At 43.1% G+C, this 25499-nt stretch overlaps 1 protein-coding gene across 2 annotated transcripts; it reads left to right on the plus strand.

Annotated features, from left to right (window-relative positions):
• The first annotated feature begins 1105 nt into the window (after positions 1–1105).
• Positions 1106–24554, plus strand: MTHFS (methenyltetrahydrofolate synthetase). Of its 2 annotated transcripts, none has more exons than XM_065642144.1 (3): positions 1106–1325; positions 4692–4956; positions 5160–6071. In XM_065642144.1, exons 1-3 carry the CDS (start codon positions 1188–1190, stop codon positions 5357–5359), a joined length of 603 nt encoding a protein of 200 aa, XP_065498216.1. In that variant the 5' UTR covers positions 1106–1187; the 3' UTR covers positions 5360–6071. The 2 variants fall into 2 exon arrangements, with proteins under 2 accessions (XP_065498216.1, XP_065498215.1); XM_065642143.1 differs by lacking the exon at positions 5160–6071 and adding an exon at positions 23285–24554 and having other exon boundaries at positions 1119–1325.
• Positions 24555–25499: the final 945 nt, after the last annotated feature.

A 25499-nucleotide genomic window follows, 5' to 3' on the forward strand; every position in this document is an offset into this window, starting at 1 on the left:
TGGCTAACACCAGTCTATTAATACCACATTCACTTCCTTTTACACTAATCTAGTAACCTATTTTATGCTAGGGAGTACAATTTTTAAGTTAAATATCAAAGGCTAACCTAGCCTTTTCAAAATCTAGGAGATACAATGATCTTAGAACTTGCCTTCATGGTAAGGCCTGGGCTTAAACAGAAGCCTGGATCATTACCAGTCCAGAGGGCTCCAGATTATCTTCACCAGGACAAAACCTCAATTTGCTCTGCATTTAAGAGCAAGAAGAGCAGTGATGAGATGCACAACCTGGATGCTAACAGGACTATTAGCTAAGCCTTTTTATATAGTGTATATATATATAAACAGATAGATAGATAGATAGATAGATAGATAGATAGATAGATAGATAGATAGATAGATAGATAGATAGATAGATAGTATAGATACACTTTAACCGTCAAGAACTGTCCATGACACTGAGCAGTGTCCCAGGCCCTGGGGTGCCACTGTTTCAGGGGTCCTTACAGCTGCCAGGTGACACACAGGAGAACACAACACTGCGTCTAGAGCGAAACACGAGGTCAAAGAGGTGCAGGGTAGGACAGCTGATAACTGAATGCGCACAGCAGCTAAACTGAGATGTCACCAAACGCCACCTAGAACACGTTTCTGAAAACAACTGTTCTCCTGTAGAAATGTCCCTTTCTGCACTTAAAGGTGGGTTGGATCATTAAATGTGCCAAAACGAAGCCTCCGGTGTCTGTCGCCCTTTGGACACGGCTGTGCAGGTCAGCACACCTGTGGGCTGGGATAGTGTCCCAGCCACCCTGTGCCACGTCACCTGTCCCCTTTCCTTCCCCACACGTCCTCACAGCCCAGGCCCACTGCAGACGCCATGGGGATATGAAACCGTTTGGTAGACCGTGGCAAAATATCCCGCTGAAATGTAACTTCCTTTTCTACAACAAAACTAGGAAAGGGGAAACTCTTTGTCATCTACGCCGCACAAAAATAAAGATGGTCCTTGGCCGGGAGTTGGCAGGGCCCGGGCTGGCCCTCCAGCACCCGCACGGGTGGCAGCGGCTGGGGCCGAGCGGAGACCAGGCCTCACAGCACCACCCCGGGCGCTTCCCGGAACCGGCCCGTCCCCGGGAGCCCTGCCCGGGAGGGCGAGGCCAGCCCCGCGGCCCGCCTTCACTCGGCGCATGGAACCGGCGGAGCGGCGCGGCGACATGGCGGCGGTGCGGGCCGCCAAGCAGGCCCTGCGAGCCACGCTGCAGCAGCGGCTGCGGGCGCTGGGCGCGGCCGAGAAGCAGCGCCAGTCCCGGCTGCTGACAAGCAAGGTGGGTGCAGGCCGCGGCCCGGCGGTTCCGGGAAGAGCGGCCCCGGGGGCGGCGGGAGGGCCGGGGAGCCTGGCCAGGCCGCGGGGCGGGGAAGCCCGCCGGGGACTTCCCAGGCTCCGCTGGGGACCGGGCGGCTCTTCAGCCGCTGCCTCGGCTCCCCCGGGGCCTGCCCGCCCCGCCATGGCTGCTCATGAGCAGCGGGAGCGGGGCGGCGGCCCCGGCGTGGGCCGGGGGGGCACCGCGGCCTGAAACCGAAGGCAACTGTCGTGACCCCAAAGCGGCGCGTTTCTCATAGGCCCGTGGTGGGTGTTTGTCTCAAGGCCGTCACATCGGGGCAGCTTTATGGCCTGCTCGTCGCAATACATATAAAAATTCAGCGACTGCCTCGATTTGGCCTCTTGTTTAACTAGCTGCCGTTCCTTGTCTGTATCTTTCAGTGATATTTCTTCCGTGCCGTTTTATGGCTAACGTATTTTCTATACTTTAAGAGATATCAAGCAGGGTTTACCTAACTGGTATCCCAGCACAGCATGATATCAGTGTGTACTTTTGAAATGTCCTGTTTGTGTTTGGGTTACAAAGTTTTTATATAGATGTATTCCATCATTTTAATAAACACAATAAAATTGTATTTTGCAGTCACTGCATGTAATACAGCACATTCCACCTGTTTTTTTGCAGCACCAGGGGGTACTTCTAGATGATCTACATTTATATTGTTATTTTCCTGCTAGAGGATCTCGAATAATTTTGTAGACTTCACTTAATGTGTAGCCGCTTCATGAGTGGAATGTGGTGGCAGCACAGAAACTTTAGGTCAAAGCAAGTGTAACTGGAACTCATGTAAGCTTTTTTTTCATTGGGAATGCTTTTTTAAAAAAAAAAAAAAAAGTAACATGTTACTATCATGATAATGCATTTCAGTAATCATACGTCCTACACTTAAATCTCTCAATTTTTAGAAAATACTGGCGTGCATCCTTTTCAAAAATGCAGAGTCCTCTGACAACTTTCTAAGCACGTAGCCCACATCGTAGCCAAGTTTTAGGAGCCTTCAGCCTTTGGCTGCAGCTGATAAACTCAGCAACAGAGCCCTCATTTCTGCTAGTGAGAGCACACTAAAAGATACAGTTTTTGTTTTGCTTGAAAGAAGGCATCGGGAAATATGACATATAAATCGATGTTATCTTGCCATGTTAATAACCTGACACAAATTGAAAATCCTGAGTTTGCTTGAGACAGAGTGGCATAGCGTGAGTGGCAGAAAGTAGAGATGGCTTCCTTATGGGAGGTTAATACAGCAAACGTGAAGAAATTTTTGAAAATGCTAAGAAGATATTTGAAAGATAGATAAGGCAAAAAAATGTAGCTTTATAACATATAGTAGTGCCTGCAGCTAATAAAAGTGAGCAGGTTATTTTATAACACCTGAACAATATTTTTAGTCATAAAACCTCATCACAAAAGGATCTTTAAATTCAAAGTGAAGTTGCTTCACAGGCTGACCTAGCCACTAGTATTTAATTAGCTTCTGGATGATTATTCTTCTTTAACGTTTATGTTCATGATTGAAGTCATGCTGCTTGCATGCTCTGATTCCACAAAAATAGCCATCAGCTGGTGAACAAAGGGCAGATAATATTTGTTAAGCATGGAAATTTTTTCACTCTTCTCAGAAACTGCTCCGAGTCATAGCTTCATCTTCACAGTTCTGAAAATATCTGAAATTGTGTCTTCCTGCTAGCATATGGTTTTACATATTCAACCTCATTTTTTTCTGTACGGCATAATCAACGTGTTACTGGGCATGTCGGAGCAGATTGGACCTGTGTGGTGCCCACAGCACCACGTTGAAAGAGGAGAGGTTTTTGTCTGGGTTTCTCTCTTCTCCAAACCCATGAGAAGATTCGGCTCTGGAGACCCTCAGCAACATGAATCACAGGCATTGTCTGGAGTCTGCCATTTGACTAAATGGTCCATTCTTTCAGACAAAAGCTACCATGGAAATTCTGTTGTTTAAGAGCTTAATCACTTAGTTGGAAAAATGTGTAAGGTTGGGCAAATTACAAAAGAAAGTAAAATATGGTTTTGAATTGTTAAGATGTTTCTATGGCCAGGCAACACATTACCATAATTCAGTCCGGAGTGTTGGGTTTTTTTTTTCCTTACAAAATTATATCCATCTTCTGAATATTTCAGCTGGGCTTTTAACTGTTGTGCTGGAAAGAAAGGAAAAAAAAAAAAAGGAGTAAGACCCGTATCTCAACTTGGAGAGAGGCATTTATCTCTCAGAACAGGGCCAGTGCAAAGGCTACAGCTCAGAAGAGCAAGTTACCCCGCAGTTATGCAAACAAGAGCAGAGGATTTGGTGCTGTCTGTTCCGTAGATAAGCACCGTTTCTCATTGTCTGATATTTTTTGACATTTTTGTACAAGTGTGTAGAATAAGAATAAATCACATTTAAATGGGAAGGGACACATTCGTATTTGTTTTGTCCAGACCTAAGTAACAAAATCTTTAGGTGCTAGATAATGAGCAGACAAGCTTTTAAAAACCTCCTCTCAAATGTTAATGTGGAACTCAATCTGGAATTGGGAAGAGATGTAGTGAGGTATGAATCTCTTAACACTTTTTCTCCATACAAGTGGTTTTTATTTTCCTTCCTATATTCAGTCTTTTATAAGCCCTCATGAAAATAAAAAAATGGCAAGGCCACCTTTCCTTCAAGCTCTGAAAAACGTGCAGTAATAAGATCACCTGTTAGAAACAGGTGACGTTTGAAGTCATATATCACAACTTGCTCTAGGGAAGGCGTTTCAGGTTAAAAGAGAGAGAGACCTGGTCTTGGAAGACTTGGTGTTCTGCAGTCATCTGCTCTGACAATAATTTTCTTTTGAGTTATTATCATTAATGCACTTCTCATTCTACCCAGGCCCGGTTGAGAGCTGCAGCATGTCAAAAGGATGGAAGAAAAGGGAAGCAAAAATCTCATGTCTTGCATAAGCTGGCAGTTCTGACCTGCAGCATCTTTCTCCAGTGATGTTGGGCATCTGAGGATGTCTGCACTCTATGGCAGAAGTATTTAAAGGATCAGGAGATTGTCTCCAAATTTGTTTTTTGCTGACCCAAATCTGTGTTACAATGTTTTCATCACTAGGTGCAAAAATTTGTCTATTTTGATTTTGCTGATGATAGAAATGTTGGAGTGGGAAACAAAGTCAGTTTATTCTATTTTTGATGCATGGTAGTTTGTATCTCTACCCTTTTCGATTGCTATTTCACTGCAGTTGCGTGATTACTTAAAATAAAGTAAGTCAATCTTTTAATGAACTTTTCATCAGCTGATTACATCAATTTCCCATGTAGGTGATTTGCCATCCCAAGTACCAAGAATCCAAAAGAATTGCAATCTACCTGAGCACTCCAGATGAAATCCAGACAGAAGAAATCATGAAGGACATTTTTAAGCAAGGCAAAGAGTGTTTCATCCCACGTTACGACCCTCTCGGCACTCACATGGACATGCTGAAGATATCATCAGCTGAAGACATTTCTTCATTTACTTTGACATCCTGGAATATTCTTCAGCCCGGAGATGATGACAGTACCAGAGAGAAGGCTCTGGCTGGTGGTGAGTATTTCCTTCCTGCCTTATGGGGTTGTTGGGCAGGAGTAGCCTGGAGGCCAGTAGGAAATAATCTGATAGCAAGAGTGAAATTAAACACTACGCTTGGGTTTTATATGTTGTAGAGATGCTTATGTCAATGTCAGCAGTTGCTAGTTTCTCTTGCCTGTTTTTCGCTACCCTGTGCCACCCCGGTGACGTGCTGGCAGAGCAGGAGCAAGGCTGCACAGTTGATCCAGCTGAAGGAAACCCAGCCCTCCGGATAAATCACCTCCCTGCTCCAGTTCATGGACGTCCTCAGTGCAGTCTCGCCAAGCGTAACATAGGGGCTCGTGGCAGAGACAAGAGTTTGCTGGGAGTGTCTTGGGTTGCTGTTGAAAGTCATGGGGGATTTGCAGTTTTAGGATGAACTCTGAGGACTTTAGTTTGCGCTGCCTGAAAGATGGGGAACTTTTCAGCTGATGCCTGTAGGCTGACATGAGAATTTTCTGAAATCTTTGATCCCGCAAATTGTATTACATGGATGAATCACAGTGCTGTTACGGAGCCTGCCCATGAAGAACAGCCCTCCAGACTGAGACCTTAGACAGAAAATAAAAGGACTTTCTTGTAGGCTTGGATGAATATTGCAGTGTCTTTTCCCTCATTATTCTTTCACATTTTTGTTTTCATCTTATAATGCTGTCTCTGACACTGGGTTCTTCATAGGGTTGAAAAGTTAAAAGGTAATTTAGATGTAGCTAGTGGCATGTGTGTTTTGGTCCCAAAATAACCTCTGTTTCTTAAACTAAAATTCTCCGACTTGTACAAACTTGTAAACAAACTAACCTTTTCTGTGTCTGCAATCATTATTTGCATTCTTTTTGTAAACACATTAATATCTTCCTGAAACATCTACAGAAATCTTTAATGTTATTAATGGAAAACTCATGTTGAACTCGTGCTTGAAACCTCAGTCTGGGAAAATTTTCTCTAGGTGGCAATTCACCATGCAGCCAGTTTCTGCACCTCACAAACTCACCGGCTTTTTAATGCTCAACAAAGGAACGTAACATCTCTGTGACTCTGGTTGAACTTGGCCTTGTGTTTGCTTTAGGATGCCAATGTACTTTCCCAGAACACTTCACTGTGTTTGTTTGTTTTTTATTTCAATAATGTTATATTTGCATTTCAATGTGTCTTTAAATTCCTTTTGCTGTATTTTTTGTGTCAATTATTACATTTTTTGAACTTGGGTACATTTGCAGGAATGCAAATTGCCTTGCTGCTACATCCTTGCACCATTGTTGGAATTATGCACGGATGAAACGTTTATCTCTGTGATGTTATCAAATACTGTGGTGATCTGAGGCACTTACATTGTTATAAGGAGAATATATGGTGTTCTAGTAGTAATGTTCCCATTGCTGGCATAAGTTGCAATGTAATTTCCAAGAAATACCCTGCAGGTACACAAATAAGTCATGTCACTTCTGGGTGTATTCATTTTGCATGACAAAAAGCTTAAATTCACACTGTCCTTAAAACTTCAAGCATGCTCATTGTGAAGAATAGCTCAAGTATAAGACTAGGCATAATTTTTGCACAGAGTTTCCCAGTCTTTGGTAGTACTCACAAGTTATATTGAACAGACATTAACTCCTCCTTTTGGAGATGGTCCTTTTTCTGTTGGATTGGTCTTTACCCATTTTCATCTTGGCAGTACACCACATTACACCTTGTTCGCAAAAGCAAAGATCACTACACTTTTGGTAGTAGAAAGTCTGTCATCTTCTCTACCATGCATGGGTGACAGTAATTGTCATATGAAAAGTTGACTTCTTTAGGCTAAATGGACACAGTAACAGAAAGAACAAAGGTGGAAGGATATTCAACTATTTTGTTTGGAGTAGGGGTGTATGTGGGCGTGTGACGTTCATTTCCAGCCATACCTGCTGAAAATTTAGACAACTTTTGGAGCAAGCCAGTGGTACATTTTCTTCATAGGTAGCACTTCCCGTTTGTATCCTTGCCCGCCAGAAGTATCAAGGTGCACCCATATCGGGTTTTGCCCAAGATAATACTTTTGGTGAAAGTTCAGGCAGGTTGCAGCAATTGTTTACAGAAGTGTAGGTACCTTGTGCAACTTTGGAAGGAGTAAATCAGATAAAACCATGCTCCCTGTTTGCTTTTTATCACGACTCCTACAGAAATTTAAAGGACACTTCCCCAGCAGCTCTAATTTCAATGTGGTTTAGGGAGGCGGTGTGATTCAGCGGGCTGGACATGGGTTTCCTCATTTGTAATGTTATTTATTATTACTTAAACCTGCTCTGAGAACTATGGGTGAAAAGCTAAGTTATTCCTCTGAAAAAGAGATTATTCTTACTGGGACTCAAAAAAATGGACTGGGTTGAGTATCTCCATAGACTAAAATTCTTGGAGGTGGCTTCTTTGAAAGGAGGCAGGTAGCCAACTTTGGACTGAGGGATCTTGGCAGGAAGTCTTGGACCTGAGTAAATATTATGCTTAAATGTTCATAACTGAACTAAAGTACTGCCTAGTAGTTGAAGGGGTGCAATAAATTATAGACAACTTTCAAAACATTTACCTAGGTGATGGGGAAAGGGGTTTTGGCCTAGATATTTTTCTTTGAAAAATGAAGGGTTATTAGAAATCATGGCTATGAATCTGCTTACTCTAATGGGTTGTGAGGTTCTCTACTAAGAAATGGGGTTATGTGTACAAAGTTAATTCAGCCTCTTTATCTGTGCAAATTCTGCTCCAGTCTTTATGTATATTATTACATAGTCCTTGCTCGGTGGATCTGGGCTTATTTAAAGACGAACCCAGCTGCAAAGATCTGGGCCGTTTCAAAGATTCAGGAGATGAAGACTGCTCGCTGTTAATGAGTGCCACTAATGAGTATGTGCTCAGTTGTTTTCTCCCTGTTGTCCAGGTTAGAGCTGCAGGCCCTTTTTACTCTGTGTTATTCAAACCTAGGTGTGGAAACAGGTCTTCATTGCTGTATGGGCTCTTCATCACTACAGCGTTCGATGGCTTGAAAGATATTAACTGGGATTTGCTGGTGGAGGAACAGCAGAGGCTGAGGATCCTGGTTCCAGCCTGGGCTGTGCAGAGGAGCTGCTCCCAGTGAACACAGACTCTTTTGCTTGTTTTTCCAAACATTACAGTTTCTTCTCTGTTCCCTCCAAAATGATCATTTCCCAGGCTTGTCTCGTCACTGGGCTAGATCCCCTTTCCAAGCTTTAATTTCTCCACCCCCATAGTGCCCCTCTCCATTCTTCTGCTTTGCCCAGCCCATCTCAATGTCCCTCTCCAAGTGTCCTTCTCTGACCCTTCTGACCATGTTCCCCAATTCCTCCTGCTCTCAGTCTGAGCCCGTCATTTCAGGGCCAGCTGGGCCAACATAAATAGCTCACCCCTGCCAAAAGGGAGGAGCAGATCATCTGGTTTGTGTCCTTTCACTTGTCTGCTGCCCCGCATACAAGATTCCCCATCCCAGTTTACTCATTTCCTTCCCTGCTGTGCTGGCTTCTTTCTCTTTTATATTGGCTTAGAAAAACTTCTCTGTTAAACAGTACTTTTTGTACTAAACAGTACAAATGGCATTGTTTTGTGATTGTTTCTTTTGGGCAGTGCCTGATTAAATAAGCGGCTGCCCTCCTCCTGGCCCCCCCGGCTCCTTTCCTGTGCCAGCGCAGATGCCCCAGCAGCCACATTTGGAGCTATACCGGGAGACCAGTCTTGGTTAGAAGTAACGCATCACCAATAAAAGGCTCTTCTTCTCTCAGACAGGGCCACCACTCAGATTTGGACTGATGAACTGAAGGGCTGGTAGAAGCTGGTGATGAGGTGTTGCCTAAACCAGTGACATGCCAAAAAAAATCTTTGTGAAACTTCGGTCCTCATTTCCTTCCGTGTTTCAGTTCCCAGTCTTGCCCCAGTCAGTGGGACGAGGAGCAGCCACCGAAATGAAAGTCCTTCCAAGTCCTCGCAGTTGGTAGCAGGGCTGGCAGGAGGAGCTGAGCCTGCAGCTCCGTGTGCCCTGTCTTTGCAGCAATACTAGCTTAAGGAGTTTGGCCTCTTTGTGTTTTCTGCACATCCCTGCCCCCTCCGTGGTAAGCTGGATCAGGTTGCTGCTCTGCATGAAGGGTATTTTCCTCCTCTCCTCCACCCTGTTTTAGTTGGGATTTTTTTTTTAACCCAGATGAGTGGATCCAGTTTATCATGCGGCCGTATCGCTGCAATGTGTGTGGGGTGGGAATGTCCCCTGGAAACTGGCACTGGCTCATAGAGAGAGTCGTGGGGCCACCCATGCCACTGTGGCTCCAGCAGCGGTTTGCAGAGAGGGTGGTGGCATCTTCAGAGACACCCAGCACTCTCCCTGACACGTCTTTCCTAAGACTGCAAATGGCAGGTTTTCAAACATCTACAACAAGCCCAGCTCAAATGCATTTAAACAGGGCTAAAGCCACATCGTTGACACGGAGGGTACTGCAAGCAAGATTTCATGTTCTCGCCTCAAAGCATGGAGCAACAGAGCTTTTCCCACCGTTGTTTTTTGCTCGGTTTGTTCTTAGAAACCAGTGAACCATTTTGCCTGAAATAAAAGAAATATAAGCCTCCCCTCAGTTTGGCATGAATACCCAGGCTGAAAAATGGCAGCACTTTAAAAATATAACATCTTATATGTAATGGGGAATTCTGAATAATCTGCTACTACTCTACAAAAGCATAATGTATTTTTGCTCCCAGAAATGAATGTATTAAGAGCTGAACTTGTATTTTGTAATTTAGTTTGAAGACTTCTGGCGTTTTCAGTACTGGAAATCTGGCAGCCTGCCGATCACAATATTTGTGTTGTACCTTCAAGATAATTAGTGAAATGTTAACTAGATAACCCATGCTTCAAATGACAGTATATTTATTATTAATAATAAGGAAAGATCTGAATTTCAGACAAGGTGAAGAAATACTAATGTATGTCTAGCAGCGACTTCTTGCTGCTTCATTTTCAGGTAACCCTTTGGATGTTGGCTTTTGAGGTTTGGGTAGTTAGATCTTTCTGCCTTTAATAACTTCCAGAACACTTTGAGACTTGTTGTTACATAAATTACAATAACATGCTGGTAGGAGGAACAGCCAGGGACAGCTTGCCTGCATGGATTGTATTTGGTTTATGAGGGTAATTTGTGCTGGGAAGTGTGACCCTCTTGCAAGGAAAATGCTGGCTGCTTCTAGGCTACAGTTCCACGCAACTTCAAGTACTTTGAAATTATTCCCAAGTGACCATTAGCTCTGTTTTAAACTTTGCCATTTTAAACTTTGCCCTGCAGAAACATTTTAGTTTGCAGCAGCTCTTTTTCACCTGTCTTTAAACTCCTGCTATTTATTCATACATTCAAAGAGGCTCTGTTTGCTGCCAGGACTGATGGCCTTGTGATGCCATCAGTATTCTTAGTTATTCCAAGTTTTAACACAGTTCTTTAGAACTGTGACTGAAATGGTGGCAATATAGTCTTAAGAGGAATAGGTTTAACTTACAGGTGCAAAATAAAATGGGATGTAAAAAAAAAGATAATGGGATGGACACCCCATCCCCCCTCCAAAAAAAAGATGCACCAGAAATGGGAAGGTTTTGAAATATGAAGCACATTAGAGTTTAGAAATAAAAAACAGTGTGAGGAGAAAATGCTGCATCTTGAAGCACAGGGAAGGTCTAATATGCGACTTCACCTCCATTAGATGTTGTACAGTTGTACGTGAAAGCGTTCTGGGACAATACAAAATGATGCTAATCATTCTGAAAAAAGACGTGCAGTAAATAATGCTCGGGAGTAACAATGAATATTTAAATGAGATATTTGTAGATTGGAATGTATCTGGAATAAATGAAATATGGATATGTGAAAAGCAGAGATGTTAAATATTACTGCTTATGGAAAAAAAAATAGCCCAAACAAGATTGTAAAGTGATTGAGGGTGCGATTAGATTTTCTTTTCCTCTAGGAGACTTGATTAAAACTTACAGTACAATATATGTCAAGGGATAGATTATAATTTAAAATCTTTTTACACTGGTCATAAAAAAGAAAACCTGAGAGCATGGCACGAAACAAAATTGAAAATCAAGGCTTAGCTCTTAATGTAATTTATTTTTTAATGAAATGATTTAAAGTTTGGAATGAACTTCTGCTTGGAGACAATGAGCCATAGTACTTTGATATGCACAAGGAGAACAAATTCAGTGCAAGTGAGGCGTTAACATTCTGGCGATGGGTCTCCTTGTGCAGAGAGGACACTTCTCCCCACGCAGGGCGGGATCAGACCACTGGGCATGCAGTCCAGGTCGTGTGTTTTATGGGAGTCAGGAATCTCACAACTTGTAGGTATGGAGCAATAACTGAAATTTCTTCCTATCTCTGCAGCTGCAGCCCCCAGCTTATCCCCTTACACACAGGTTCTGGTTTCTCTCTGCCTATGGGCATTCGGAGTGTTCCTCTAAGCATCTAATTTTATTTGTATTAAGTCCTTGGCTCCACTGCCTTCTGACAGCTGTGAGTTGTTCTGGTTAGTTAGTTGTAATGTGAAATATTATGTTCCTTATTATGTTAATATTATATTATGTTCCTACGATGTGTGAAATATTATGTTCCTTCTATTAATTTTAAATTTGCTGCTTTCAGTTCAAGTGATACCTCATTGTTCTATGATAAGTAAATACAGATGTTTGATTTACTTTCTTTTTATTCATTGTTTGGTTAAACCTGCATTATAGCTATTGTATTTTCTTTCTTTCAAACTTTGTCTTTTTTCTTATTCTCGTATAGAAGCTTTTCCAGATCTGTAGGAGTTACAGCCATTGCTCTTTCAACCTTTGCAATCTATCTGATGTTATTTTAGAGAAAAAGATGCCTAAGAGAAAATTTTATCCCCAAATAAAGAAATAATGTGAAATATATGTAGTGGCACAGTAGAGGTTAATTCTTTCTGAATATACTGTAACACTGCTTTTCAAATCAGCTCACTGGGCAGTTCCTTTTTACTGATTTCCACACAGGTATCTCACAGTGACGCCTCATTACAAAAATGCCTGTTCTAGTATTAAAGATCCATAAAATAATTTTACATTATTCTGTCTAGCATGTTCTGTAACAGGTAGAGCTAGCGAAATGCGTGCTTGGAAATAAAGTATTTCAGGTGTTGGACCCAGCTGTGCTAGCAACTATTTCCTTTAGGGTTTTTCTGCATCCCAGCCTTCAGTTGAAAGATGTGGGACTCCGTCCTGGGCGCTGGGATTGCCCTTCCCCTGGATGTCTGTGCCAGCTTCCACAACTCTGAAACAGCTTCATAGCTTAATAACAATCAGCACCCAATTAGCTAGGTGAATGCAGACACTTTTAGCTGAGTTTCTTCAGTGCTTCTGTTCAGAAACAGGTACGGCAAGATCACAGAGAGTCTCTTTCTTTGAAAGGCTTTTGGAAAAATGCTCTGAAATGCAAAAGTTGATGTGTCTATGTGGCATCACTTTGTAACGCCCTTTGGTGTCCTTATGTCCTGAATTTCCTTGGTGCAGACTAAACCATGAACACTGTGTGGTTTGATTTTAATAGCGCCTGTGCCAGTGTATCCTGCAGTGAACCTGGAAGGCTGAGAGCTCTGGAACACTACAGCTTTTTGCTTTCATAAAGTTCATTAAGGTTTTAAAAGAGTGCTTTTCCTTGTAATCGTCTTAAGTGTCACATCCATGTTTGCCTTCTTGCAGAAAACATTCTCCTTGCACTCAGCAAAACAACTAAAGAAGATTACTTCTGCTGTAATCAATTAAAGTTTAAAGAGCAGTGAAAGCAATGTCGGCAAGGGCTTTAAATTCACTGGAAGTGACTCTCAAGTAGTTTGTTTCGAAGAGGGCTGATTTTGCTACGATGAATGTGAACAAGTAGCATTGTCATTTTCTTCATACTGTTTCCTAGAGACAGGAGTCTCTCAAAAGCAAAGAAGAGGTTAGGTTCATTGCTGGAGTGTGACACGAGTCTGTACAACAAACTCATACCAGGGAAATGCAAACACACAAATATCTCTGGCTGCAGTAATTAACCCAAACAGACATTTTTGTCTCCCCTTATTTTCATTTTTGGAAAGGAAGAGCCAGCACCGAGCTCATCTCAGTGCCTTTGTGCACATAATGTGGACAATCTGGAGAACAGGAGAGGAAGCAGCTTTTTCCTGCTGCCCACCTGCGTACAGTGACGTGGATGGAGATGCGGTTTCTGAGACAGCTCAGCCCTGCCCGCAGCTGGCTGGTGCCAGAAGGGACAGTCCTGCTGCCTTCTTGCTTCCAGCTCTGTGCTCGCCTCGTCCTCCCAACCCTGATGCCATCACTGCTGAGCAGGTCTGGCTCATGAATCTGACAGAAAATTACTATGATTTTTTCTTTCTTTCTTTTTTTCTTTCTTTCTTTTTCCTAGGATTGGTTTTCTGCCAGCTAAGTGGGCTATTAAATCAGGTCAGCACTTTTCCAGCTACAAAAGATTTGTCTTCCTGGCACAGTTAATCCCTGCTGTCTTTGCTGAGATTCAAATACACTGTCGTTTCCCCTGTATGGTGGGAAATTCCTTGGTCCTGGCCGAGGGCCACTGGCTCGCAGGGAGCAGGACACTCCTGCTGCAGTTTCACGGTGGAAGGGGAGCTCCTGCTCTTCATGTTTGGCATCACAACTGGACCCAGTTCCTGCTTGTGCCGGCTGTTGTGGTGTGAGGTAGGAATCAGCTTTTTGGAGTGTAGATGGAGAGCAAATTTCTGTCCAGGAGTGACATGAAGCCCTTTGCCGGCAGGTGTCAGTATTCCATACATTTACTGGGGACCATTGGTGTCATTTAGGCTGTTCTGTAATTAAAATCTCACCCAGGCACTGTGCTTATGCACACAGGAGAACAAGCAATCCAACCTAATGTCTCCAAAAAATCAGGGGCTGGAGTGAGGGACGTGGAGGATTCCAGGGAGAGTTGGGTTTTTTAAGCTGTGCAAGCTTAAAAATATAAAAGAAAACCTTGTGATGGAAGAAGCAGGATTTCTCAGCTGTTGTGATGTTAACGTTTGACACTAACACGGGAGGTGCCATCACCTCTAAACCAGCTAAACATGTTCAGTAAGCCCTCCCTGTAAGTGTGCCTGGTGTTCCATCGAGTGCTGTGACTCCTCACAGGAGTCAGGTTTATGCAGCAATGAAGGTGATGTCTCAACTTGTTTGCATTTCACAAGCAATTCTGCATATTTTATGATAGGCAATCTGCTGAGTGAGTCAAAGGGCATTGGAAATATCAATAGTGATGCATGATGTATTGAAAAAATCCCCAAATGATTCACTTCTGTAATATTTTGATTTAAAAATATCCAGACAGCAGCATGCAAAAGAGGACTAAGAGTGAAGAAGTGAAGTAGCGCACACGTATGAGTGGAAGTATTTAAATAAGTGCTCAGACAAACACTATGGGAGGTGTAGCTGATAAGATCTTAAAATAAAGATACATAAAGATACACAGAGGTCTTTGTATTTTACGCTGCAGGAGTGTTAGGACAATCCCGATATAAACAGTTCAAGCACCAATGTCTTCTGAGTTTCTCTAAAGGAGTAGATTTGCAGCCAGCATTTGCTGATTTAACAAGATGTGTTGAAGTAGCTGTAATGCCATTTGTCCTCTCTTCGGAATTGCTCCGTGGTACATCTTGTTTCAGAGTATTTTGGTGGTTTAAAATGACAGGAGAACCCAGGTGCAAACCTTTGAACCAAACATTTTTCGTTGCCCATGTTTTCCCAATCAGACTGTTCTAACTCTGCTCACATATCTGAATATCAGGAGCAGATAAGTCATTTTTCACAAACTGATAACTAAAGCATTTTTAAGCAATTCTTTCCTTTTCTCAGAATTTGCAAAACCAGACATTTTTGTAGGTGGCCTTGAGTGATTATGGTTTATTTACGGGGATTACGCAGACTTGATGAATAATAGTGAAATAGAAAAAGCACTTGTTCAAATTTTCTTTCGGGTAGACATTTGGCAAATTCTGAAAATGAGACACTAGATCTCAGCTGAGGGTGAGTTAAACCTCAGGGGAAATGAGTGTGTGGTTACAGCCTCGCACAGTCTTGCCAGGTTGTGAAACGAGCTAGAATTTGAACCCAAGTCTTAACCCTTATACAGTAACTTCCCTGATGACACATGAAAGGATATTTGTTTGTGGAGCAAGCAGGAGAGGGGTTTTTCGTGCAGGGCTGACATACTACAGCTGATGCTGTGCAGTGCCCTTTACCTTTCAAATGCATTGGCACTGAATTGATAAGATTTTGTTTTAAATGAATTCAAAATAGGGGGGTGTTTGCTTGATTGTAGCTTAGTAGCGCCGAAGCTGGTCAGACAGCTTTATTAGTGTGTTTTGCAGGTTTAATAATGGAAGAGCGCCTGCCACTCCGTTGTTTTAAACCTGTATGACTGATGGATATCATCTCACTTCTCAGGGAGAAGTATAAATATTTTATTATGCTGTAGTTCAGAAGGGCAAGTGTGAACTGTGGAGACCAATGTTTCATGCTGACACAGAGCACTGACATGGATGAGTAGACAGATAAACGCTGAGTTGCTTGGTGCTTGTTTGTACATTCTGCTGATGGTTCTATTTTCTGCAAAATATTTTATTGAAGTAATAACAGAAGCTGTCTCAGTCATGCCAGTGGACCAATTACCTGGGGCAGCGGATTGCAGGAGACAGTCTGCTGGGCATCTGTGTGTGTGCGAAAGGTAGATTAGTGGGTTATGGGTGTGAATGGAGGTGGGTAAAAAGATTTTTAGAATACAAAAGGACACAAAACCTTCCTGGTGCCTGCAATTCCTATACATAAATAGGAATTAAAATCAAGCGAATGGCTGCCCCTTGTGCTAAAAGCATTTATCCCTGGATGAGCTGAGCATTAGCCTTGAGGGCCTCAGAGTGTGCCCTGTAGCAGGAGACTGTGGATAGAGCCCATGGGATTTGAATGTGATACTTTGATTTTTGATTCCTGTGCCTGGCTAGTATGTGCTGGGTATAAAGCTCTGGCTTTTCTTCTGAAGCAACAGGTGTCTATGAATAGTTAGAAAACAGTGAGTCCTGCTGAAGTGCTGTGGTACTGCACAATGAAAGGTGTGCACACAGGGGAAGCACCTGGAGGAAAAGCTACTGACTGCGGTTTAAAATGGGCTGGTTTTTCAATCTGATACAAAACACAACTTGTAGTCGTGTTAGTAACTGTTTGGGATCTTGAGGTGACTACAGAGTGAGCGCTATAGAAAAGCACTAGAGGAGAGCTGTTTATGAACAACCAACAACAAATATTTACAGAATTGATTTTTCTCAAACTCATGTCAGTAACTCGGGATATTTTCCATGTAGTTCCCAGGGTCGGTGCTGAGGGGAGTTGATGGGGCAACACTGATGTACAGTGCCCGAGGATCTGATCCTTTGCATTGTAACTTGGGTTTCCAAGGAGATGAGGATTCATGCTGAGCTTCTGGTATTGATTTTCAAAGCCTGTATTATCTGAGCAAAGAGGAATTATTGAATAAGAGTTTCCTTTCTGTTAAAGGGATTGTATTTACCTTTTAGCAGACTGGCTGCAGCAACGTTAAGCAATGTAACTGTTCGTGTCTGCGATCGCCTGTGTTACTGGAAGTAATCAGCATCACTTGTTTTGGATGAATAACTTTTTTTTCAAATGCTTATTAATTGCAGCGAAGTGGAATGCTTTTGTCTCCTTGCTCATTTGATTTGGGATATAACAGTATCTGGCTTCTCCAGGGCTTAGCCAGGACAAGGAGTTGCTTTCCTCTGGAAGCCATCCCAGCCCTTCTAGAAGCACACACCCCAGTAGGGTCTGATTTAGGCCTGTAGTGACAGATCTGGCATTTCCCTTTTTGACCTTACACCAAGGCAAATGTGTAAGGGCAGAGACCAAGGGCAGGTTTTTTCCAAAGGGCAGCAAAGTTTTATCTGGAAAGAAATACCAACCTCAGGAGCAGTGCGAGGTGCACCGGGGGCATTCTGCAGAGAAGGCTTAGCACAAGTCATAAAGGGGAAGGGATTTGTTTTGCTGCAGCATAATTGAAATATTTACTTCTGTGGAGCTGTTTTCCCCCAGGTCTGGTGATTAATCCAGACCACAGTGTTAGGTGTCATGTAAATACAGAACAAGACAATGATCTGTGCCCTGTAGAGGATATGTTGAGAAGCTAACACCTACCCAAGAGGCCTAACTATGATGATGCTGACAATAATGAAAGTTACAGTAACAATTGTCATTAATTAGAACTTTCTGAATTATTCCAACTCGTTAGCTTATACCCTGCATGTCACCAAGACTGATACTTTCAATGTTAGAATCAAGTGACTGAGATAATTTCTTCTTCTGTGCCAGGGTAGCAAATACAAAGGCTGCAGGTGGTCACTGCACCCTTTTCATTCTGAAAAGTAAGGTGCTCCTGCCAAAGGGTTTGTGGTTTGTTGTTGTTGTTTGTTTGTTTTCTCCATTGTGGTTCTTGCTAGATCACAAAAGGACCAGAGTAAGCTTTCATTCCTTGTAAATGAACAGCTTTCAAATATTTGTCAGCTCCATGGAAGTTGTGCGTAGACTGATCTGACATTGTTTATGCCATATGTAACACCATAAACACTCCTTTCCTTTAACCAGAAAGCTGTTCTTATCCTAGTTCTTCTGGTCCTGCACCTTAATGTGATCGTTTACATCCCAGCAAAGCAGGGGGAGTCCCTGACTACCAGTGCAGAGCGAGCCGTGCATGGAAAAAACCCAGCTGCTTAAAAACTCATTTGTGACCAAGGTACCAGTCTGGGAGGATCAAGCCATACTTGTGGGGACATTGTAAATGATGCACGAACCTCTGTGCTTCAGGGAGAAGCTCGAACTGCGCAAGTGCCGCAGTGAGGAGCAGCAGGGGTGGCTTGCAGAGCTGATTGCTGACCTGCTCTTGTTGGCTTGAGCTCCAAAAGTGTCTGTGCTGTGAGTGTGATTTTTATGAGCAGGTTCTTCACAGGGACACAGGAGCTGCTGCAGCTCAGCCTGTTCCTCAACCTCTTCTAAGTGCTTTGGGGGTGAGGATCAAAAGAGTCCTGGCTCCCACTTCGATGGGTTCCAGGTGCTTTGCTGTGTCCACAAAGCAAGGGATGGTGAGGGATAAGAAGGTGGGATGACAGATTATTTCAGTTTCCTCTTCTGTTAGGACTGTCTAGCTGTGCAGGGGGAGATGAATGACCCCCATGGTGGGTAGCAATGCACTGATGGAGCCTCTTCAAACCTGGGAGGAGAGGGGCCATACTGGCTGCTCCTTCTGAGCGCAGGACAAGTCCCCAGCAGTCTTTACATGACCTGTATCTGTGCAGTTTGATGGACTCGTCTGTAATTAGCTATTGTCAAGAACACTTCTGAAAATGCCACCTGGCATTTCAAATAGGAACATCAGATTAAGGAGAAGAGAGGTAATGAGGTGCAAGGAGAAAATCCTTCCCTGGGGAACAAATCAAACCTGATATCATCATGAAGGGTAATGAGAAATGCACTGCCAAACTGAGGAGATTCACTGCAGCTGCCTAGAGGAATTGAAACTGCGTATTCCTATTTAAAACACCAGAGAGGGGATGCTGCTGTTTTGGTCTGCTGGGTAAGTCAGGGGACGCGCAGCTTGTACACCTGCTTTTTACATGTAGTTTTGCTGCACATGTCCTGAGTCTTTGGGCAAGTCAGTTCACTTCTCTGTGACATAAGGTATGTCTACGTAGATGTAAGCAAGTCAGTGCAAATAGAGCGTGCCTGTACACCCACATGGCAGGTTCTGAAGCTACAACTGTATCTAAACTGTTAAGTAACACAGGGCTAAGTGGCACAGACTAGTCCTGTCCACACTAGACAGAACTTGGCCTGTCTTGATCTTTTTTGGTCTCACGTGGTGCCTCTGTGGGCTTAAGGCAATACTGTTGGTTTCTTTTTTAATCTTTTCCCCAGTTCATAGCATCTTTAATAATATGAGGCCTTATCACAGACCATCACAGCATTATTTTTGTAGCATCTGTCAGAGGATTTGCGTTGCATATTCTGGCATGTGGCAGGAAAGCCTGTGTCTGTGTCTGGAGGAGCAAAACTGGTTTTGTTGGTGTAGGAGGACTGCCCAGGGTGGAAGGAGCCAGACCCATACTGTCCTGTCTTTGCTGCCGGTGGGAATCCTGTTCCCTGGAGCAGGCGTAGGTGTCACTTGGACCAGCAGTGCCAGGCAGCGTGCTGACAATTAAACAGGATTGACCACCCGTGATCCAGTAAATCAATTTGTTTTCTGGCCCTGCTGTATTTAGCAGTATAAATGAAACCCGTGTGGCCATGTCAGCATGGCTGTGTGCCCACATTGATAGATAAGTCGGGGTATATTATTTCACGCATGGTGCTACACAGTTGAAGGAGCTGTTGCCACAAGAGCTCATGTCAGAGATACAGCAAGTATTAGGTGACTGTCTTTATTATTGCCAACCTTCCCGGGATACCAAGTAGCTTAATTAAAGTTCATAACAAGCATTGATATTCTCTACATAGAAGCCCCAGACTGGGGTTGCTTAAGACCATGTTTTCAGCCTTTAGCAGTTTGTAGACCATGTGCGAGTGTTCCAGAAGCAGCACAGATTACCTATAGCAAAAGCCCTCTCGACTGTGGGTGTGCTTTTCTTGGTTTTCTTTCCTGCGCTCCTGGACCCTCGGGGATCCAAGAGCCAACAGTTAATGACTATGGACACGTGGGGGAGAGCGGACATTACGAGGAAAGGAATAGAAGTAGGTGATCCTGAGACCTCTCATAGGCTGTTTTACAAGGCACTAAAAACTGATGTTGTGTTTGATGCCCAGGTACCTGCCCTGTCCCGTCAGGGACAAGGATGCCATTTCACACAGCGGGCTGTGGGAGCAAGGGGAGGAGGATGTGGGAATGGACCAAGCTTGCAGGGCATCCCGAGCGGAAAGTAGTGGTCCTGCGGGGCTGGAAGAGCCTGGGAGCATGAGCGCCCCGTGCCAAGAGGGATAAGATGTTCTTACCCTCACCTGCCATCCTGTTGATGTACTCTCATTGCCGATAGTAATCTCATGTGTCTGCAATCTTGGTCTCATCTGTGTCTGCAATCTTGGTCTCATCTGTGTGTCACCTCTCATCCTGTGACAGCTCTTCCCCCGCGCTGCCGCAGGCACCACAAGAGGTTTTGTTGCTCCCCCAGTTATGCGGTGGGGAAACGTTTTCTCCACGCAGCTCTGTGCCATTCATTCTAGATCCTGGGGTAGGATTTGGGGCTAATGCTGCCTGAACTTCTTCAAGGCTCCATGTAGGGAAGCTGTATTATTTTTCTACTGAAACTCTTGTTTGGCATTTTACTTAAATCTTGTGTGGTGTGAGTTGCATGGGTATCAGACAGCGTGTTGTGAGTCAGAGCAAAGGCAGTCAGTATCACAGTGCTCCAGTGGAAGAAAAGTATAAGGGTAACTATTACAGTATTTACAGCAGGATTTTTCATATTGAGATTTGCGCAAGCTTGTTCGAGTTATTCAGCATAAAGATCCGTGATTATAGAGGAGCTGACGCATTAAAACAGTCTCTGTTTCTTCAGAGAACCCAGAAGAAAACAAAGTGCTTTAATACATCTAAATTCACTCGAGTGTGCCTGGTGCTATCAGTTAAACTACATGGAAAATATCTTTCTTCCCTGCACTGTTTCTGCTGATTCCCTCTTTCCTTAGTGCCTCCCCTGGCTTGTTTTCTCCCTGTCTGCAATACAAATGTAAGGAGAAATGGCACCTTTTTGCTCTGCAGATTTGCCCTTTGTGGGCATTCTTACCTGCCAGCAGTAGCGACTGCAAATATTTCCTACTTTTTGCCATGAGAGCCACATGGAGTGAAAACAGCTAAAAAAAGTGTAAGGCAGGGTGTGTTCCTTTCTGTGCAGTGATAGTGTTTAGTAGATACTGATTTCTGGGCCACCCGAATACCTGCATAAAACCGATGTGAGGCAAATTATGGAGAGAATAAGTAGTGAGCACAGGAGTAACTCAAGGTGGATTTGATCTGCAGAACCTCTCACTGACCATGCTAACGGGGAGAAGATGAGCTGGTCCTAGTCTGTAGGCCTGACAATTGGCAAATATATATTTTAACTTGCAAACCGAGGAGGTACGGTACGTCCAACATGATGGACATGGTGATACCATGAAAATGGCATCTCTTTTCAGGTGAGATCATACTTCTGCCCTTGTGCTTCTGTTCCTCTTTCTTTGCCATTTGGCTGTCCTATGAGTCAAAAGCTGACTGCAGTGTGGTAAAACACTCAGACTCCTTTTAATTTCAACCAGTAATTTTCTGTGGTCTGCCCTTTGGCTAATTCCCTCCTCTTACTCCTCTGACTTCTTTAAAAAACCTATGCTTCTTAACTGTATGAAGCCGGATTTGCAAGATTGATCTTCTCTAAGCATTTCAAATTGTGTTGCCTTGCATATTTTATATCAATGTTCTAATTAAGTCATCAGGTCATGATGGATGGGTCTTCATGTCAGTGACTCTTCTCTGAATGATGAACAGTGGAAGGAAATGTCCAGGAGCCCAGGAAGTGTGTGCAGATGATTTGGTCTTATGTGAACTTTTAACATGCTGTTCCAGGCTGAGTTTGGAGTTGATACGTGATCTCAGATGGAATTCCTTGGAAACTGAAAAACTCTGCTTAGCTCTGGCTCTTCCAATACATGCTCCCATGCATCTCCTTGGATGTTTGGCATCACTCCTCATCTAGATGTAGTGAGAGCAGCTCAGTCCAAAACAGCAGGAGAGAGTCGGTTTGGACATAGGAAAAGCAGAAAAATACCTGACCCATCCCAGCCCTGGTGAAGGAGCACAAGGTCATTATAGAAAAGTTGCTTAAAGCTAAGTACCATTCTTGGAAGTGGGAAGAAACAGTGGACTGAGGCGCAGTATTTGCTTTCTTTCCAGACTTGTGTCAGCTGCGTTTTAGTCTGTGCTGGCTTTCCACTACTGTTCATGCCCTTCTTTCCTGAAGTGTCTGTCTGCTACAGCAGCAAGTCACAAAAGACTTTCTTTGCGTTGTGAAAGCAGTAAGTGGGATGTTCCTGGGTTCAGCGGTCAGCACCTGGCCAGCCAAGCTCATTTGTTTAGAGGATGTCCTTGCAAGACTTCTCACGCTAAACGAACAAGCCTTGCATGAGTAACGGGGATCTGCTCGCTGGCTGCCTCTGTGCCTGCTGGTCACTCAGTGTGGCAGCCAGTGTCTTCGCCTACCTGGCAGCGATGTGACTTAACTCTGACACGAGTGGGCAGCCGAGTGTAAATTGTAGCTGGCTACCTGGCATGAGACCCTTGACATCCCTTCACAGAGCAGGATTAAAGCAAGAAAAAAGGGCTTAGCTGGTCTTGCCTTTTTATCGGGAGCTGGTTGGTGGGGTCTTTTGTCAGGGTTTCACCAGCCGGTTGGTTCTGTTTTGTCCAGAAGATTGGCAGCTTATGCAGCCTGTTTCAGTGTTTTAACTGATTTTGAGCTCCAGTCAAGTGCAATCTCAGAGTCTCGGGGAGCCCATACGTCCCTCCAGAAGGAGGGGTATTGGGGACAGTGAGCAGAATTCCTGAGGATGTTGTTGGAGCAACAGTGAAAAGGAGGCTCAGGAAGAAAGTCATCTGGGAGAAGAGGAACCTGAGTCATGAAGAGACGAGCCTTCAGATCTTGATCTTGATATAAGATGGCAAATACCCACTTTGAGAATATATTGTATTTAAGGCTCTTTGGTTTTGGGAGGCTGAGTGAAGGTTCGTGACATCTTACAGTTGTGTCAGGAAGATGCGCTTGGTCTCTCTTACGCGTCTTCATTCTTTTTCCCTTTTCTGTTGTGTCTGATGTTGAAGTTCATTTGATTTTCTGATTCCTCCTGCATTTAATTTCCCTGAGTTCAATCTCTGCCTGGATTTAGAGTCATAATCATTAGTATTTGGAAGTATGGGGTTAAAATGATAAAATAAATTTGTTATAAGGTAGTTTTTTTCTGTCTAGCTTCTCAAGGTCTAATTATTTTGTGACTGATCTAGTATGCAATTGATAAGATGAAAATGTAAATTTACAGGTTTAGTATTCAAGGTATTTTTCACCTGATCAAAGAGAGGGAAGCATTTTGCAAAACACAAAGCTTGCATTTTTGCAGATATAGTCAAGCCATCAGGAAATCCATAGTGCATCCACTAATGTTTATTTCATTTTTCTACAGGGGGTCTTGACCTTATCTTCATGCCAGGCCTTGGATTCGACAAAAAAGGCAACAGATTGGGAAGAGGGAAAGGATATTATGATATCTATCTCGAAAGATGTATGAAACATCCCAGTGGAAAGCCTTACACGATTGCCTTGGCGTTTAAGGAACAGATTTGTGAATCAGTGCCTGCAGCAGAACATGATATCCAAATAGATGAAGTCCTTTATGAAGACTCCTGAAAGTATCTTGATTCCAACCCACCTGCAGAGTGACCAAGCAAAAACATCAGATCCAGCAATCACGACTTTTTAATTGTCATGTATGACTTTGGGAACAATAAAATAGACTATTTGTGTTTGAACAAAACCAAACACAAACAAACAAAAACCAAAACCAACCAACCAAAAAACAGTGTAAATGTGGTAATAGTAGCAAGGATTGCATCGATTGCTTCTAATTAGCAAATATCTGGTGTGAAGTGTTATTCTAGAATCAATAGAAACAAGAATCTGTGGCTGTTTATTATGGTGAGCACCATTTCTTCTCATTATACTTTTGAGGAACAAGCTACTTGATACTTAACAGTGTTATTATTCCAGTTTAAGGCTAAAATGTCTACTCATGACAGTTCTTGATCAATGTTAGAATTAGATATTTCTTATGGTAAAAGTTCTTAGTACTTAAGTATTATGTTTATCCATGAGCAAAACAAGAAACTGACAGATAAGTCCCCTAGTAAGCTGGGAAAAAAAAAGTGATTGGAAAAAAGCCTTGACTGATTTTATTGTATAAAATAATTTTGACTATTTGCTTTGCTTCTTGAAGTTGTCTTATAATAAAAGAAGTATCTGTTAAATAAAAAAAAAGTCCATAGCTTTGGTATATATCTCTTTCTTTTATCTAAATATAAGATTGTAGTGTAGTATAAAATGTGGTCGGTGAGTTCTCAATCTGGAGAAAAACTACTCTTTTTTTGCAAAATAATATTAAAAATTAATTTTTTAATTGGGTACATAGGACATTTATAGTGTCCTTGAATAATGTGTGAAGTATGGATACTATTTTAAAGCATAAAGAGATGCTAAGAATTGTAGGGAACAGGTTTTATGGGTTAAGTAAGCTTTTGGGTGGGAGGAAGAAGATGGTTTTCCTCTATACGCTGTGCTCGTGGCAATAGAACACAGGACTTCTGATCAGGAATAATCAAACAGTCAGAAGTTTCTGTTCCTTCTTCAATGCAACTTCACTTTTTTCTAGAATGTTAAACTGCTCTCAATCAATAAATCAGTCCATTTATTTTAACCAAACTGCTCTGTGTCATCATTGAAAATTCCATGAATTCTCAAGGACCAGCTCGGAGCACAATGCGCTTAAGGCTTCCTCAGAAATAACTCTTTGTGAACAAAACCATGCCTACAGTACGTATGAACCTTTTCATCTCAAAATGCTTGTATTCAGTTTTATTTCCATTTTCCCAATATGTTAACTAATTAAACCCTCTTACTCAGGAGTTAATATCAACTTAGCAACTCAGGTCTCTCTGCGCTGTGCTCCTTGGTGCTTCTCCATCCTATGTTAACATGACGATACCTTCAGCATTGTCCTGCTGGGCTTCCCACCTGAACAAGACAGCTGGGAGCAGTTTGCAATATGGACTATTTAGTAAAATGATGGTGATCAGCCTTGGCCTTGCACCGGCTCTTTATCACACTGGCTCACTCCATCAAATGAAAGATGCAGAGTAAGATACGTTCACGTGTTCACACAGGGTCGTGCAAGCAGGAGTTGCGATGACAGTATCAGTGCCAATGTGTTTGTTGCAGCATTCTCCAGCTCAGCCATGGTGGTATTTTAATCTCTTCTTCATTTCTGAACTTCTGTTGGTGTATGGAGAGCAACAACAAAAAAAGATGGAGCAGGCTTTGTGTGTAGCAGACCTGTTTCTAGGTTTGTCTGCAAGGCTGTTTGAGCTCATCCATCACATTGGGCTCAAATCTGTGCCGTATGGCACAGCCTGCCCTGGACATCAACAAAGCTACATCAAAGCCAGTATTTTTCACAGCAGAAACCTGGCTCCAAAATGATGTTTTAAATGCATATATTAAGTCCAGCCCTGTTCAAGAAGCTGCCTGCTTCCACCCCACCAAAACCAGTGGGTGCTTTTAGTGGCATCCTGCCTCCAAGTTTAACCATGGTGCTTTACCTGGGATCCTGAGACATGTTTACCTGG

This window comes from Caloenas nicobarica, chromosome 10 (genome assembly GCF_036013445.1).
Source record: "Caloenas nicobarica isolate bCalNic1 chromosome 10, bCalNic1.hap1, whole genome shotgun sequence".
Taxonomy (NCBI): domain Eukaryota; kingdom Metazoa; phylum Chordata; class Aves; order Columbiformes; family Columbidae; genus Caloenas; species Caloenas nicobarica.

What these genes read in the sequence shown, in the direction of transcription:
- MTHFS (XM_065642143.1), top strand. Translation starts at nt 1,188, where the DNA reads ATGGAACCGGCGGAGCGGCGCGGCGACATGGCGGCGGTGCGGGCCGCC. An exon ending in CCCGGCTGCTGACAAGCAAG is followed by an intron (nt 1,326 to 4,691) that starts GTGGGTGCAGGC and finishes TTTCCCATGTAG; the next exon opens with GTGATTTGCCATCCCAAGTA. An exon ending in AGAGAAGGCTCTGGCTGGTG is followed by an intron (nt 4,957 to 23,284) that starts GTGAGTATTTCC and finishes ATTTTTCTACAG; the next exon opens with GGGGTCTTGACCTTATCTTC.